We start from the raw sequence: 19,560 nt of genomic DNA, 5'->3' as shown, positions 1-19,560 counted from the left end.
ACACAATCTCAGGTTTCTTAGAGGACAGGCTGGTGTTTCATGTCTGCCCCTGACCACCTCAGCATACCTACACAGTTGCATCAGGGCTAGGGCCGGTTTCTGAGCTACAGTTATTTCTTTAGGCAGTGAGGCAAGATTTTTGAAACCCTCGACAAGAGCTGTGAAAGCCACTCGGAAGAATTTGAGACGAGGCAATAATCTTCTCTTGATAGCTGCACTAGTACACTTGACACCCCCCCCCCCCACCATTCAATGAGATGAGGTGGTATGTACGACATATAAGTCAAGTATAGTCTTGTACAGACTCAAGCCAATCATTTCTGAGTCATGCGGTTAATTGAACCCCAACCACCAAAGTACTTCGATATCCACTATCTAGTGTTCAATTCAGTATAAAAGCAACTAACTAACTTTTATTAGAATTTGAACTTCAGAACCATCGACTTTGAAAATCAGCTGTTGAAAATAACTGATTTGCTGTGAGTTAACCACTTGATCAGCCTGGTGACCTGATTATGGGCTAATATGATAATTTAATTATGAATTTTATCATAAGATAGCCGACATTCAGATAATTCTTCTGAGCTTCTACAAATCTACTTCTTGTATCTCTGTGTTAAAATGTTAATTTAAAAAAAAAATATCTTAGAAATCTCATTTTGAAATCTTTAATTTATTTTATGGACAGTGCAGTGTATTCAAGAGAAATAAGAGATTTTGTATTTACCAGAAAATAATTTCTAAGCATTATTTGTTGATTTTGTTTTAGATCCTAGATTACTTGCAATGGTGGTACTTTCCAGAAGTATCTTAGTATATGTTAATAGACATTTATTCAAAACAATATTTAATTTTCTTTTATCAGTAGATATCCTTAGTTATTTGTTGAAATATGTTATCATTTATTTGATTGATTTATAAGTCTTTACAAGTCTTTTTTTTTTTTTTAGTTAGGTTATTATAGAACTAAAAATGGCAGAACCTGAAGAGGAATGTGAACTTCAGCAGTTAGTACCATTAGAAGAAGACCACCGATTAGGTGAACAATATGGACAAGTTACACCTCCAGTTAGTCCTGGTATAAGCAAAATTACTCAAACATCTCCTACATCACCAGTTAGCAACAAAGTAAATCATTATTTTTACTTAATCTCTTTGTAGTTCTCATATTTTGATGTAGTGTTTTAAGTACTTAAGTTGTTTGCTTCATGCCGCTCAACTGAATTAAAAATAGAACAAGACTTATCATATATTATTTATAATTACAGGTAGTGCTTTGTAGAAACACTATCAAAAAATTATCATGTTTTCGTTAGAAAGTTATGCTCTTGTTGATTAATAAGAAGGTACATGATATGTTTTCTTCCTGAAAAAAGGAAGATATCCCTGCTTGCTGAATAATTCTATTATGCACAATTTAAGTAACTATATTTTTTTAAGTTCAATAGAAACATATTCAAATGATTACACTTTTAGTACACATAGTTATGGGAATGAAACAGAATCACTTTCTAAATATAGGGAAGCTTGCCTTCAGAAAATCTTTTTAGAATTGTGATGCAGTTCTAATTTCATTGGATTACTTCGAATGGCCCTTTAATGATCGTTGTATGGAATGTCATTCATTCTTAAAGGAAAAATGAGTGACCCTTCCTCTTATTCTCTTAAAAAAGATGTATTTCATTTTTTTTGTTGGACAATTTTTACCACCCACTGCAAAGCTTTTTACATTAGTTTTCATGGCATAAAAATTTACATATTTTACCAAAAGTTATTTGATTGTTACAATAGCTCCTAACTATCTATTATGTGTTATTTTCCTTGATCATCATTGTGTTCAAATAGGAACTATATATATATATTATGATTTATTATGTTAATAATTATATTATCATTTAATTATTAACATAAATGATGTATATTTCCAGGGTATTTATGTTAAAGCCTCAGAAGGGGGCTAGCTAGGGTGGGCAGAGACTGCTGCCACGACACTCCGAGGTGACTGTGTTTTGCCTAATGGCGAGGACTGGTTGCCTTGGGGGTGTTTAAAGAAAGGAAAAAAAAACTTGTGTTAATTGTAAGTAGATAACTTAGCTGGTTATATCATCACACTAGATGGGAACTACAAATCTTTAATTCAAAATTAAATATGTTTGGTTTTAAATTTTTAGTTATTAAAATAAAACATATAAGGATTTTTCATTTATGAATAAATAATACATCAAAATTAATGAACTGGAAAGTAATTTCAGTATCAAAAATATCATGTAAAATTTAAATCTTTATTTTGATGAATCCATAACAACTTAAACACTTAAGAAAACTTAAATTTTGTTTTTACCAATTATAGAATATGTTAAGGGTTTTTGGTTTAAACTAATTTCAGGGGGCTCAGCTATTAATGGTTTGTATGAGTCATATTAAGACAAAGCCACAATTGGTTTGTAAACTGAGGCAAGTTGTTGTATCATACTTTGTCTTGTATGTTGTCATAATCTCTCTTAATTATTCTTATATTCATTCTAATGTATTATTATTATTAAATTTTAAGAATTATTATTTAATATTTTTTTGTATTCCATATTATTAGTATTACTACATTTCCATTTTTAATTTTTTTTATTGATTTCTTCCAATTCCCTGATCAAAATTGTTGTTTATTTAACCTCACTAATTCTCACTATATTTAGTTCTAGCTTTGTTAATTATGTTTTTGAAATTACCTTGCCTACCACTCTAACTTAACATTTTAACATGCAGCAGTAAAAGAATACTGTACTTTTTATACCTCTGATAGTCTTATGAACAGTCCCTACCTGGAAATTCAATTGGGACACTATTTTATTTCCATAATAATTAATCCAGGTGGACAGTAGAATTTTTAGTCTGTTGATTTTTAAAAAGAAAAGAAATAAAAATCATTTCTTCAGAAAATACACCTACAGCTATTTTCTATTGCTTTCAGCTGTATTCCTGAACTATGTTAGCTTCAGATTTAGTATGAAGACAATTTCTGTCATTAGTTATTGGGTGTGTCAGCAGTTTCTAAAAGGACTGGGTAGTGCGTCCTTAGGAATCATTTCTTTTTTTTGCTTCTCCACAGATACTCGATTATCACTATAATATGTGTGATTATTATAAATAGCTTCTGTGGTATCTGCTTCTCAAAAGCATTTATGATCTTTGTGAGAAGTATGGCAATTTGTTCCCCTTTTTTAGTGATTGATTTTTGATATAAGCTTAAATCTTGTATGTGGGATGGATTGTACATTTTGTATTGTGGGGAAGCATTTCTGATTGGGTTTCAAACTTAGGGCCTTCCAGATAAAAGGCTAAAATTCTGTCATTCCACCAAAGAAGTCAAGTTTATTTTTTAACCACATCTTAATTTTTTCGACCTATCACAAAATGTTTTTCCTAATACTACTAACACCAAACTTCATACCTGTTATTTTCTATTTTTGAAACTAATTATACAAATTTTAATTAATGTTGGACACACTATTACTATAAAAATAAAATTTACAATTGAAATAATTCAAAATTAAACAACAGCATTGGTTTGCTAAGACAGAAACTGATGGTGACGACACACGCTCTTAGAAGTTTATATTGTCTGTATTTGTAGTTGTGATTTGATCCTATAATTGTTACAATAATAATTTAGACTTACATGATGGATTTATCTTTAATAACGGAAGTCACTCAAAATTTATGTTATACTAATACATCTTGATTATCATTGTCTGTGTAATAGCACAGCACCATAAAATTCACTGCAGCATCCTCTTGATCAGAAATTTGAATTATTTCATTATGGATAATATGAATTGATACATGTTAAGAAATTTTACTTTAGTAATAACATTAGAAATATCTTACTTATTATTTAATTTGAATAATTTCTAATTATTTGATTTAACCTAATCTAGTTTTAGTCCTAGTTCATATTTCATCTGAAACTAAGTAGAACGCAAGGCGTAGTAGCGCCAAAATCAAAGATTGGTCGCCATCTCGTGACATCTGTAAGATGGCGGGGAGTGGCCATCATGTGACGTCAGTGGCGCTAGTACGCCAGTGTTATCAAGCTGTCCAGTGTTGCCAACCTGATCTCGAGGATTTCCTGGTCGTGGTGACGATTGCACCGGGAGGCGTCACTGCGATGGAGAGAGGTTCTCGTCGTAAATCGTGCACCGGGAGGCGGTTTCTGCGCGTGTGTTTACGTGCGAGATGCGGTGCTCGACAGAAGTCGACCGTCCAATCGCAGTGCTGGAATTCGAATCGGCGCGTGCCCACCAACCGTTAGTGTGTACGTGCGAACTGGATCGTCGATTCTAAGAAGAGTGGATACGATTAGGAAAGTTTTTTGATAATTATCGAGTCACTAATAAATCGTGTGTGTGTTGATGAAACCGGTTAAATCCAGTTGTGTCTGGATCTGCAAAAGAAAAAAGTTACGAAACGCATTTATGTGTTAAAAACACTCTCCTCACCATTCGCGAGTGTACTTCGACAACAGATTGTGAATCTGACATTGGATTACGTCGCAGGTCTTGGAACCTTCATCCAATAATGCCGATCGACTTAAATTTTATTTCTAAAAAAAGTCTTGCATTACTGTATGGGGGTTTAGTGTTGTTGCATTTCCACACCACCCAAGAGTTAGCAACCGTGGCGCGTTGAGATTTTTTAGAGTGAAATCTCTCCCCAGTAGGCCAACACTCGTACCAAAAAAATGCAAATGATTTTAAATATAAGTTAAAACTTAAGTTGGATACTATAAAAATTACCCCAAACAAAAATAAAGAGAGACTCATAGTTGTGTATAAAAATGTACGTAAAGAAAAAAAATAATAAATGGTTGCATTTCCTCACCACCCAGGAAATAGCAACCGCGGCGCGTTGAGAATTTTTTTTAACGATTGATATCTCTTGTAGAGGCCTACAAAATACTCGACTATATATCTTAAGAAATGAAAACGTCTTCATGATATTTCTTTACAAGACCGGGATGTTAAGTTTGCTAAACACTCCTCACCATTTGCAACATAATCCGATAGTAGATAAATCTGTTATCAGATCATGTCGCGGGCCTTGGAACCACTGCATTCAATAAATGTAATTAAATATAGTTTTTTAAAACAATAGTTAGTCACATTTTTGTATGGGGGTTTAAAGTGTTTTGTTTTGTGTATGTGTGCAATTTTATGATGTTTGTGTAATGTGTGTTGTAGTCCTTAAAAGGACTTATTTAAACATCGTACAAATTAAAAAATTCGAATCAATGGACGGTTTTCTTCGTCTTCTTTTCGTTTCGTATTCTTGTGTAAAATAAAATAAAGAGAAGCGATATGACCTCCTCTCATATATCGATTGGTTTTAACGTAATCGATTTCTGAATTTTCGTTTGTGTCGTACGCCACCAACAGCGGTTGGGTATCATCACCACCGTTGTGAGAACAATCTACCTCATCGCGTGTCCTGAAGAAAAGTCCGACGCTACATTAGCGGTAGTACTCTTCCTTTTTTCATTTGCAGCACAGGTTTACAGCGAGTACGTTATTTTTTCGATGTGACGTATTGAGATCTTTTAACGTCGACGCATTCAACTTCATATTCGACGAACGATTTAATTTGAACGCCTTTACCGTCGTCACCGTAGAATCCAGAAAACAGTACCTGTTTGGTGTGAATAAGAGCGACAGATTTTTCACCGCATTCAAATTCGCAATAATATTTTCGTCCATATCCGAAATCATCGTCATTGAAAATCACCGTTACGATCAAGTTATCACCATTTTTATCGAAATCATGTTCAGATAAATCGACAATATATACTACGTTACTGTGTTTTAGTTTAAAACACAGGCGTCACACGTTGGTCACTGACGCGCACACATACATCTTCAATAAACTGATTCATAATGTTTGCACCTTGAACGTTTCTCAACGAATAAACTACTTCACTCAGTTACGCTATATTTATAAGCCCCCCCCATCACACACAATTACCACACCCTGCTATCAACCAATCAGAACGTCACAACCTCTCCTCCACGATGCGGAAAAATTCATCTGATAGGTCTGGTGATATCCTGACAAGTGCATTTTGTATGATTTGAAGCTACAATTTTTCTATGATACATTTTCAAAGTGTTATTAATAAGCTGTACTGTGATGTTAATTTCTAACATCACCTCTTCGATACCATCAACATCTGGTTGACATACGAATTCAGGACTCTGATGACAACAACCCGAACCTATATCACAACGATGTAGAACGACATAAACCGGTCTGAAAGTAAATCCTTAGAACTTAAATCATTCGAGACTCATTACCGGTACGGATCTTTGTTGTGGTATTTTAGACCGAAAACCTAACGTTTGCCTGTACGTTTCGTAGAATAACGAATGGAGACACTACAGTAATTATAAAAAATATGATGTAACAAAATCTGTACACACAATGAAATATTGTTCTGATCAACCGTTCACGCCGAATGCTGAAGCACAAACGAATTTATTGTCGTTAGCAAACGACTTAAGACGCTCGCGAGAAGTTTTAAAAACAACAAAATACTAAACCCGTTTTTGTTAAATACTCTCCTCACCATTTTTAACACAATTGATAGTGGATAAATCCAATATCATATCGTGTCACGGGCCTTGGAACCACTGCATTCAATAAATGTAAATAAATATAGTTTTTTTTAAACCCCCATGCAATTTATTATATAGGGGTTTAGAGTGTTTTTTGTTTTGTGTATGTGTGTGTGTGTGTGTGTGTGTAATTTTGTGTTGTTTGTGTAATGTGTTGTCCTGAAAAGGACAGTCTGGGAAAAAAGGAGAGGTGACTAGTTGAAATAAATTTTTATATATCCAGTCACTTCTTGTCTACACAAACCACATGGATGGTTGTATTAAATTAAATTACGAGTACAATCTAGACAGAATGTATGACCATATGGTAGTATCGCTGTCCTACGCGAGTAGGGGAGAATGGGCATACTGCATCAAAATCCAAGATGGCGGCCGTCCGCCATCTTGGAATGACGTTACTGATCCCAGATGGCGGTACCCCCGACCCACGGCGATGTTTCAGATGCCAAGGTTTTGGTCACACAACATCTTGTACAAAAATTGAGATCTGTGCTCGATGTGCTAAAGAAGGTCACAATGACACTAACTGTGAAGAAACTGAAAAATGCGCAAACTGCAGTGGTCCACATACAGCCCGCTCCCGAGATTGCCCAATCTGTAAAGAAGAAAAGGCAATTCTCAAAATCTGTACGGAGCAAAAGCTTTCTTTCCCGGCCGCACGAAGAGAATACAAAAAGTTAAATAATTCACGGAACCTGGTTAAACCAGATGTATCTTTTGCCACCGCTACATCTAAACAAATTCCTACAAATGTTAATAATCAGCAGTGCGGATCCTGCAATGAGCTTAAAAAACTTGTTCGGATGCTTTCTGATCAAATAGCTTCACTTACAGCCACTATCTCAGAGCTGACAAAGATGAAGAAAACGTCTTTCATCGCAGTTAGTGAATCCAACAGTGTGATACACACGAAAGTTCCTGCTCCCAAAGTCGTACCGGCACGAGTAGCGACTATCACAGCTGGCAGTAAGCCACCTAATAAGCTCCCCGTAAAGGGAACCCACATAACCACCACCTCTGGGATGTTAACTGCAGCATCCCATTCAAATAAATCTCCACCACCATCACCACCACCATACTGGAGGATATGGTTGAAGAACCAACCACCCGACCCTTGGGCATCGGAGTTCTTTAAAATAAAAAATTCAAAAAATAAAAACCGAATTACCTACAACTAATTTTTATATAATTTCCGAAACTTAATTTTTTTATTTATTTTTTTACACTTATGAAAATTATTCAGTAGAATGTTAGAGGTATTCGGTCCCGCATTGAAGATATTAGAGTACTAGCGCACGCACATGATCATAAACACATAATCATGTGTTTCCAAGAAACTCACCTTCTACAACATGACCCAATTACACTCAGAGGATACTTCTGTGAGAGATACGACTGCCTAGTAGACAGTAGGGAGAGTGGTGGAGTAGCGATTTTCATGAAGAATGGGGTGTCTGCTACAAGAATTCAACTAACCACTGTCATTCCTGCTATTGCAGTAAAGGTATCTATTCCCTTCAAATTGCATAGCTGCAATCTGTATCTCTCACCGAACACTGAGTTCAGTGCTTTAGATGTATCAAATCTCCTCACGCAAATACCATCTCCATCGTTAATAGTAGGAGACTTCAATGCCCATCATATTTCCTGGGGCTCAACCTTCTGCTCCACTCGAGGAAATATGATAAACAGATTGAGACAAGACTTTGACCTTTGCCTACTGAATAATGGATCACCCACATTCATGTCCTTATCAACTGGTACTGTAACTAACCTTGATCTCTCCATATGCTCACCGAATGTGCTCCCTCATTTTAATTGGTCTGTTTGTGATGACTTTCACGGCAGTGATCATAGACCAATTATTATTGGTTTCGGTGTAGACTGCGAGATTAAGAGAAGGCCACGAAGATGGATTGTTGAAAAGGCAGATTGGAACGGATACCATAAAGCATTCCAATCTCAGTATGACGATGAAGCGAACATCCTCGACCAATATTCTTCTTTTACGTCCATGATACTTGAGAATGCCAACAGATATATCCCACAAACATCGGGTAATCCTAGACGTCCTTTCGTTCCATGGTGGAACGATGATTGCAAATATGCTATTAGGGATCGACGGCAGGCACTACGAAAATTTAATCGTAGGCCTACAACAGAACATCTAAATTTATACCGCAGGGCTAGAGCGGTGTGCAGTCGAGTATTCTTGGACGCTAAGAGGAATTCATGGACGAAATACGTGAGCACTATCTCACGCACTACCGTCTACTGTATGGAAGAAAATTCGTGCAATTTTCGGATCACCGAAACAATCTATTCTTGGTCTTATTGATGAAGGAGAACTCCTTTCATCATCCTCGGAAGTGGCAAATAGTCTAGCAAAATCTTTCCGCTCGGTGTCTCTCAGCTCATCATATAATAACGATTTTCAACGTTACAAGATACAAATAGAATTATTATTGTTAAACATTGGTGATTCGGTTGGTGAATTAAACACTCCATTCGTATTTAAAGAATTGTTACATGCACTTAAAAACTCACGGGACACTTCCCCAGGACCGGACAACATTCGCCTTTCCATGCTTTCACACCTTCCTAATTCGGCACTACAACAACTTTTGAATATTTTCAACGGTTTATTCTCCGAACAAGTCTTCCCACCCGGCTGGTCAGAAGCATTTATTATACCAGTACTAAAACCTGGTAAAGACCAAACGAACCCCTCAAGCTTCCGCCCTATTTCATTAACAAGCGTTTTGTGTAAAATAATGGAGAGAATGGTAAACCGCAGACTTACATAATACTTGGAGAAACATGGTTTTCTATCTCCAGAACAGTGTGGTTTTCGACAAGGACGATCTTCTATTGACCATTTAGTGTCGCTGGAAACAGCCATACAAAACGCTTTCCTAAATCGGCAGCACCTCGTCGCTATCTTCTTCGATATAAAAAATGCGTATGACACAGCCTGGCGACGTGGTATTCTTAACACTCTCAAAGAATGGGGAATCAAGGGCAATATGCTTGCCTTTATCCGGGGATTCTTAAATCTCCGAACGGCTCGTGTTCGTGTAGATGATTCGCTCTCAGTTAGTGTCATCGTAGAGAATGGAGTGCCCCAAGGTAGTATATTAAGTGCCACCTTATTTTTTGTAGCCATAAACGATATTACCAAATGTGTGCAGGCTCCTGTCTCATGTTCTCTATTTGCTGACGACTTTGCTATCTATATTGCAAGCCGTTCAACACCTACAGCAGAGAGACTACTGCAGAACACTATATCTCACCTTGAAGCTTGGTCCAGGATTACTGGTTTCACATTTTCATCCGAAAAAACAAAATGTGTAGTTTTTTCTCGGCTACGAAACCCTTCTATTCCGCAAATATTTCTGAACGGTGAGAATATTACTATCTCTACTTACGTTAAGTTTTTAGGTTTATTTTTTGATAGCCGTCTTACTTGGGTCAAACATTTAAAAGAATTGAAAACAAAATGTTCCAAACTTCTAGATATGATGCGAGTCCTTACTAACACCAACTGGGGAGCCGATAGGTCATATATGATACGTTTTTACTATTCCTTTGTTCGCTCCCGTTTAGATTATGCTTGTGTCGCCTACTCTTCAGCTCGTCAATTCGTGCTTAAAATGCTGGATAGTGTACATCATGCTTTCCTTCGGCTTGCCACAGGCGCGTTTAGATCAAGTCCTGTCGCAAGCTTACTTGTAGACTGTGGTGAACCATCACTTTGGGATAGACGAGACCAGCTTTTATTATCTTATTTTGCTCGTCTCAGAGGACAGCCAAATCACCCGGCTCTTGACTCGGTCTTTAGAAATCCTAATCTAGGAAAGTATGAGGATCATCCACGTCGTACTGCACCTGTAGGTGTCCGTACCTGGTGTCTGCTGCAGCATATAAATGCTGACACACCGTCATTCTTTCCTATGTATCCTTGCTCATATCCTCCATGGAGAATAAACCTTATAAATTTTAATTTTGACCTGACTACATACAATAAACAATCAACATCATCTATTGTCTTTCAGCAAATGTTTCAGTGTGTTCTCTCCAAGATGAAACCAGACGCGGTTGTATACACTGATGGATCGAAACAAAACGATACAGTTGGGTGTGCATTTGTTAATAAAAGAACTTATATGTTTGGTCTACCCGGTATTACGAGTGTGTTTACCGCTGAACTATACGCTATAAATAAGGCTCTAAACATCATTAACCCTAAATATAAAAATTCTTATTTGCAGTGACTCGTGTAGTGCTATCCAAGCCTTAAAAAAACTTTTATTTTAAACATCCTATCGTCATTGAAATTTACAACGCAATCGCTGAGTTGAATAATCGCAACACAGAATTAAGTTTTTGCTGGGTCCCTAGCCACGTAGGGATTCCAGGTAATGAACATGCAGATTCCGCTGCCAAAGAAGCATGTAACCAGCCTCCTTTCACCACCCGAGTTGCTACTTCCGATTTCATTAACTATGTAAAACAATTATTAAGAGCAAGGTGGCAAGGTGATTGGACGGCTACCGTTGATAATAAACAACGTCAGATTAAAGATTCTGTGTTACCATGGGACTCCTCATACAGAAAACCCCGGCGTGAGGAAGTAGTTCTCTGTCGATTGCGGATAGGACACACGAGTACCTGTTTACAAGAGGACAACCACCTCTATGCGCACGATGCAACTGCCGCGTGACTGTGCGCTACATACTCGTGGACTGCATATGTTATGCGGCATTGCGTCGTAAATTTAAACTACCCAGAAACATCCGTGGTAACTTGTGTAATGATAAAGAGGGTTTAAACCGGATGTTTCTGTTTTTGCGTAGTATAGGGTTAATACAAAAAATTTAATTACTCTAGTCCTATGTATTGTTTTTGTTATCCGAGTAGCGAGCCTTTTACACTCCCTATCGGATTTTTTTTTAATATATATATATATTCATATTTTGTTGTTTTTTTTCATGTTTTTAAATTCGTCTGTGATATTAGTTGTAAGTTATATCTCCTTTTTTAGTTTTAAGTTTTATTTAGTTTTAATATGATAGTTTTTAACGTAGTTTTAAGTTACATGTTAGTGTTTTTGTTATCCGAGAATGGGCCTTTTACACCCATTCCGGATTTTGCTTCCTGTGATAGTAGTTTTAAGTTTTAATTACTTTTACTTTTACTTTTATTTATTCATTTTCCGGGCGATGATAACGACCAATCGTTTTTCGCCCTAAAAAAAAAAAGATGGCGGTGGTCGGCCATCTTGGATTGTGACGTCCTTGATGCAGTAGCCTGTCACCACCATATTGGAATGTCCCTTTTTCCCTTTGGGAATTTCCCTTTTCCTTAGCGGGATATTTGAAATACTGCAGGGATATTAACTTGAGTAATATATTCGCTTTGAATATTATTTATAATAATTAATTCAAAGGTTGGTACCGCTCTTGATCAGCTGTTGTGTACCGGACGGTTTGAATTAAATAAATAAATAATATTCGAAGTGAAAAAAACTTGGTCGGCTAGGACTCCTACCCTGTCATGACGGGACGCGACTGACTGACGTCTTAAATCAATCGGCTACAGTGACTCCTTGACGTAAAGAGTGAAAAATGTTCTATATAAGCTGTGAATCTTAACGTCATATCAGTCTGTACATTACCACACACACATATATGCATACACACACACACACACACACACACACACACACACACAAGCACATATACATACATGCACACAAACACATACATACCCTACCTACCTACCTACCTACCTATACACACCTACACCCAGGTGGTAGCAACTGTGGCGCGTTGAGATTTTTTTAACGAGTGAAATCTCTCCCCTGGAGACCTACAAAACACTCATACAAAATTATGTTGTTTACTTCAAAAATTTACCACGAGTAAAAACAAAAATTGAGACTTGTATATTATCATTAATATGACAAAGTGTGTGTTAATCGTGTATTGTTTGTAAGAAACGACTACTATCGTGTAATTCCAAGAAATGATTACGCATTCTCAGCACTTTTAATAGCGTAAGTAATTGGAAACGGCCTATTTTTTTATCATAAGAAAGTGGTATCAGTTATGAGCAACTTTGAACACAAATCAAAAAATTCTCTATTTTTAAAGATTATGTAATCCCCCCACGCCATAACCTAAAAAAAGAAACTAATTTATTAAACACTCTTCTCACCATTTGTCACGTAACCTGATAGTAGATAAATCTATTGCCAGATCATGTAACGGGCCTTGGAATCACTACATATAGCAATTGTAAAAACTATCATTTTTAATTTTTAAAAAACATTAATAGTTAGTACAAATTTGCTGTATGGGGGTTTAAGGTGTTTTTTGTTTTGTGTATAATAAATTGAATGTGTGTTGTACGTGTTATGTGTTGTAGTCCTGAAAAGGACTATTTTCCTATACCTCTATCGTCTGCTCATTTTTAATTAAATACCTATTCGAAAACGACATTGTAGGTTTTCCCTACAATCCCCTTGAATATTAATTTTGTTTTATTTGCCACTAGCTGGTCAATCTCATCGTTGTTTAGACGATCGGCGAACCGCTTTGGTAGAAAAACTACGTTCTTCATCAGCATCATCCCCTCACGTTGAAGGGTGCACGTAATACAGTACCGTATTTAGTAGTCCATCGATTCATTGATAAAATGTCGTATTTCTTCTCGATAATTAATTCACCAACAGTTGTGATTTGATAGAGTTGGCTGGGTGAGGTCTTTGCATTATCTTCTGAATAAATGTTTGCGACATATTGGCGTATATGGTGATGACAACGATGATAATTTGTGTAGTAAGTGTTCAAGTCAAGCGACAGCGATGGAATGAAAAAACTAACTAAGACGTACCCCTTTCATCCATACAAGACCATCGTATCCCCTCCTACAATGCCTACGTATCCAGTCGACCTCGAACATGTTTGAACAGGAAAACTTCCATACACAAACGACTATCTATAGTTTGACCTTGACGTCACAACCGTCTAAAGTGCCACACCCAAACCGACTTTGAAGCCACGTGTTATTTTACGAATAACCTTGAACAGTGTTAATATCGTTTAATTCTAAGAAACGATCATGCATACTCAGCACTTTTAAAAGCGTATATAAGCGGAAACGGCACATCCTGTAATTCTAGAAACTTGTCGAGATGTTACTACTATATGTTAATACCAACAAAGGTCACCGAACATCGCGTTTAATCAGATGTAGCAACGTCCTTACATGATGATAGGAGAAATAACCAAATCCAATGCGGCTATGTCAACATCCCCATCCTGAAACTGTACTTATTTACTAGTTGCATTTCCACACCACCCCCTAGGAGGTAGCAACCGCGGCACGTTGAGATTTTTTTTTTAACAAGTGAAATCTCTCCCGTAGAGGCCTACTATAAAACACTCGAACCGGTTTTTATATCGTTTTTTCTTGCTTGTCATATGTTAGACAAATACCATGTCTAAACTTAATTTTAAATCTTAAGTGACACCACCGTTGTCGTCATGGTCATATTTTACTCCGTAATAATTTAGCTTCATCGAATGATGTCGTACAACAGTCATTTCTTCTTCGGTAAATTTGTTTGTATAGCTCGTTGGTAATAATAGGTGAAAACAATACGGTTCGTTGTCAGAATCGGTGTCGTATAAGTTGACACAAATGCGAACCTCACCGTATGATGTATGTATTTTTCTCATGTCCAATAATACATAGTCAATACCGATATGAAGATCGGTTAACCTCTTTATTGGTAACCGTTTGAGAAAACAGTCTTGATCGTTGAAAACGTTAATAAATAATAAGGCATCCATCATCATACTGGCAGAGCTCATGCACTTATGATCGACTGCAGTGTAGATACTTGTCATTCACCTTCCCCTCACCCCTACCGCTCTTTTCGGTAAATGTTTAAAAAAATAACCGATAGAGTTCGGTTTCATCGATAACTCGGCAAGCCAACGACAACGATGTTAGCTTTTCCCATAGTAATTCAAATTTGTTTTTGTGTAACAGCGCTTTAACTTTCATCATGTGTCCAATAACCATTTCGCAGGAGCACAGGTATTCGGGTAACCCTCGACCGCAATATTCGAATTTATAACACTCGATTACATGACCGACATATCTGACATCATCATCATCATCACAGTGTTCGACAAGCATCATAAAACAATGTTTACACATGTATCGTGTTACCGATTTTAATTCGTTAACCAATTCGGTAAACGTTTTCCCGATAATCATTACTATAAATCCGATAACCTTTTGCACAGAATCAATATGTCTTTGTAACCGTCCAATGTGCGATTCTATCGTCTAACTTGTTTAACTTTTTATCCAGAAACTTACGGTTATCACACTCGCTCACAACAATCCAATCAATGATGCCCGGTACCTCGCATTCGATATCCTCCACGTTAGTCCTGTATGGTAAACCTAATAGTAATGTATTTGGTAAAGTATCGATCACCGTAATTATTGATGTCGGGTACACTACGTCGAGAATATTCTTTATATGAATTAGGTCCGCTATCGGTCCGCCTGGTAAGAAAGACACCAACCATGTGGACACTTCCGTCATCTCGACTTGAATGAAGTGGTCTGTTGCATAACCGTCTTTTAACATACCCCATCCCCATTACCCATACGATGTCTACACATACCATCAACAGTATCTATCTTCAAACTATCGAGATATTCTTGTAACCGACTGTGAATTTCATCATAGGTCGCGTTATACGTGAACACCAATCTAACCGTATTGAAACGATCTAAATAGTCGTACTCAAAGCGTGCAGGAACGCCGCGTTTATAATTTTAATCAGATATCGCAACGTCCTTACACAACGATAGCACACTAACCACACTGATGTGGCTATATCAACATAAATCTTTAAACTGTACCTATTTACTAGTTGCATTTCCACACCACCCTGGAGGTAGCAACCGCGGGGCGTTGATATTTTTTTTTACATGAGTGTTATCTCTCCCCTAGAGGCATACTATAAAACACTCGATCCGATTTTTATATAGTTTTTTTCTATTTTATACTCTTTTTCTTGCGAATGATTTTATGTGATCCACAAAACAAGCATAAATAATATTCCCGACATTAAGCCAAGATGGAAGGCTACAACTATAATTGAGACCTCCAACCAAAGATGTGGTTTGATCATTTACAGCGACAGCCCTCTTCGAGGTACGATAGACTCTAATGACAGCGGGATGTTTTCCTTGATGCATTCCTACATTGTGGTAAATTGTGCGTGTTAATCGATTTGTTGAACCAACAACATCTTTTGCACAAATCGTAAAAACTGTTCTTGGCCAATTCTTCTTTGTTGTTTACTTTTGTATTTTCAAACGATCCGCTTCTCTGACCAGATCTAACGGCCTTTTACACAATTTCAACCACTCCGTGTAGAAACATCCGGTTTGTAACACACATTTTCCGCTTGGGTGTAGTTTATGGTACGGACAGGTTGCGATGTAATTCGAATTCGGCTTTGGTGCGTCCTCTTGTATCATTCGAACATCGTTATGATATCGACGCAAAAATTCAGATTTCTCAACCCCTTTGTGTATATTGTAGAGAACTGTAAACAAATTTTCTTCATAACATCATCGCTGTATACAACGTCACCGTACTCCCAATCTATTTTGTGATAATTTCTTTCTAACCAAGCGGCCATCCGCCTGTATTTCGATTTCAATTCAGCGCGCGGGTACGGTGAACGAAAATGTATGATCATGTAACATCCGCTGTTACTGACAACAGCGAGTTCTTTAAATATAAACTCACCTCGATTGCCGAGGAAGCCATGATACTCGATAACTCCTTCCATGACCGTTGTGCGAATGCGAGGTCAAAGATCTAAGTCCCCTTTATTATATCAGCGTAGACGTGGTGGGGGTAACCCCCTCCACGTTTTATTCTGAAAATCCATCATCATTATGTAAATTGAACGTTATGTTAATGTAGTAACATCAGTCATCATCATGTATATGCAACGTCAACATAACTTTATCGTTATGTTAACGTTATGTTATCGTTATCTTATCGTTTTGTTAACGTAACGTTATCGTTATGTTAACGTAACGCCATGTTATCGTTATGTTAACGCCATGATTTCGTCATGTTATCGATATGTTAACGCCATGTTATCGTTATCTTGTCGTTATATTATCGTTATGTTAATGTAACGTTATATTATCGATATGTTAACGTTATCTTATGTTATGTTATCATTATGTTAACGTAACGTTATCGTTATGTTATCGTAACGTTATGTTAACGCCGTGTTATCGTTATTTTATCGTTATGCTAACGTTTTGTTATTGTTATGTTAACGTAACGTTATCGTTACGTTAGCGCCATGTTATCGTTATTTTATCGTTATGCTAACGTTTTGTTATTGTTATGTTAACGTAACGTTATCGTTATGTTAGCGTTAACCGTATGTTACGGTTATGTTAACATTGCATGTACATGACTGATGTTACTAGTTAACATAACGTTAACGTTAATATAACGTACAATTAACATAATTATGATGGATTTGTAGAAGATAAAAGTAGAGGGGGTTATCCGCACCACGGGTGGTTGGGCGAAAGTGAGGGGATGTAGGTGTGTATAGTAGGTAGGGTATGTATGTTTGGGTGTGTGTATGTATGTATATGTGTGTGTGTGTGTGTGTGTGTGTGTGTGTGTATGTACATGAGTGTATGTATATATATATATGTGTGTGTGTGTGTGTGTGTGTGTGTGTGTTTTAATGTACAGAGTGATATGACGTTAAGATTCACAGCTTATATAGAACATTTTTCACTCTACGTCTGGGAGTCACTGCAGCCGATTGGTTTAAGGCGTCAGTCAGTCGCGTCCCGTCATGACCGGGTTCGAGTCTTAGCCGACCAAGTTTTTTTTCACTTCGAATATTATTTATTTTTTAAATTCAAACCGACTGGTACACAACAAGCTGATCAACAGCGGTACCACCAACCTTTGAATTAATTATTATAAATAATATTCAAAGCGAATATATTACTCAAGTTGGTATCCCTGCCGAATTTCAAATATCCCGCTAAGGGTATAGGGAAATTCCCAAAGTAAAAAAGGGACATTCCAATATGGTGGTGATAGGCTACTGCATCAAAGACGTCACATTCCAAGATGGCTGACCACCGCCATTTTGGATCAGTAATTTCATTCCAAGATGGCGGACGGCAGCCATCTTGAATCCAATATAGCGGACGGCCACCATATTGACGCCATCTTGAATCCAAAATGGCGGACGACCGCCATATTGGATTTTCATGCAGTATGCCCATATCCCCTACTTACGCATGTGCTCAGACATATTACACATCGTAGCGTACTGGTCAAATCTTCTTCTCGTATAACACCTCGTTCTACTGCGCATTTTGATTCTTTAATACTTCGCTAAGTGATTTTAAAAGGGTGTGTGCACCCTTCTCACTGGCGGTAGAGCGCCGCACTACGTTCCTAATACTGGTAACCACTTTTGAGTTAGCAAGTTCGATTGATACTCTCTCACTCATGTTCGTTTAATGTATAGCAGTGCTTTGAAATGAATGTTGTAGCGAGTAGTGACAAATATATATATACCTTATCAATGCGGTGATATAGACTCTGTACTTCCTGTTATTTCCCACTTGCTATTTTTACACAATTAAATAAGAACAATGGTTACGTTTCCACACCACCCACGAGGTAGCAACCGCGGTGCGTCGAGATTTTATTTTACATGATAAAATCTTTTCCCAAAAATACTGTAAAACAATCGAATCGTTTGTTATATTTTTTTCTTGTAAATGTTTGTAAGTGATTCAATGCAAGCATAAATAATATTCCTGGCATTAAACCAAGATGGAAGGCTACAACTATAATTGAGATCTCTAACCAAAGATGTTGATTCATCAACATCTTGCAGCAGACAGCTCTGCAGCGGTACTCGACGTGGAACAACAACAAACGAAAGCGGAACGTTTTCATTGATGCAGTTTTGTCAACGAGTTGAGTGGTGATGCACACCCATCCTTTCGTTACACCAACAACATTTTACACACAATTCGTTAAAGGAATAGTAATACCGTTCAATTCTTCTTCTTTGTTTTCCGCGTTTGTTCTCAAACGATCGCAATCGATCGGCTTCCCTCACCAGATCCAACGGCTTCTTACACAACTTCAACCACTCCATATAGAAACAACCGGTTTGTAACGCACATTTTCCACTCGTCTTGTGCACAGGACAATTTACGATGTAATTTAATTTCGGTTTCGGTGCGTCGTCCGGTATCTGACGAACATCGTTATGAAACCGAAGCAAAAATTCCACTTTCTCCAGCCCTTTGGTGTGTATCGTAGCGAACTGCGGACATAACACCTTCATGATATTGTCGTTGTTAACGGCTTCGCCATAATTCCAATCGATTTTGTGAAAATTCCCCTCCAACCATTCGTTTGTATTTAGATGTCATCTTGGACTTTGGGTACGGCGAACGAAAATGAAGAATCAGCATCCATTACAGACAACGCAAGTTCCTTAACTACAAACTCACCTCGTTTGCCGAGAAAGCCGTGATTCTCGATAACTCCTTCCATGACGAACGCTCATCCGTGTATGAAGTCTGCTATGTGTAACCGCTGACGATTTCTACGAAATCACTGTTGGTGGTGGGGGATGCCCCTGTGTTCGTCTCCTCCCGCTTACGTCTTCTTGGTCTTAGTGTTCTTTTCAACTAAAGAAGGTTTTATCATAAAATTTACTATGTGGTTTTTATTTTTGCGGATTTTCGTTGGTTTCGATTTCTCCACCGTCGATGTTGT

General features: G+C 37.3%; 1 protein-coding gene across 7 annotated transcripts in view; it reads left to right on the top strand.

Annotated features, from left to right (window-relative positions):
* Positions 1–19,560, top strand: part of LOC142327389 (uncharacterized) — a 50,343-nt gene that overhangs the window by 7,196 nt on the left and 23,587 nt on the right. For 6 of the 7 annotated variants that reach the window (XM_075370411.1, XM_075370407.1, XM_075370412.1 and 3 more), the window contains one exon: positions 951–1,128. In XM_075370411.1, the coding sequence (XP_075226526.1) occupies positions 973–1,128 (156 nt within the window). In that variant the 5' untranslated portion in view covers positions 951–972. The remainder of the gene's footprint in view (positions 1–950; positions 1,129–19,560) is intronic. The other variant, XM_075370409.1, reaches the window with a different exon arrangement.

Source organism: Lycorma delicatula, chromosome 7, assembly GCF_047948215.1.
Source record: "Lycorma delicatula isolate Av1 chromosome 7, ASM4794821v1, whole genome shotgun sequence".
NCBI lineage: Eukaryota > Metazoa > Arthropoda > Insecta > Hemiptera > Fulgoridae > Lycorma > Lycorma delicatula.
Note: the sequence above shows the minus strand (reverse complement) of the source record. Positions and strands in the feature narration are given on the sequence as shown.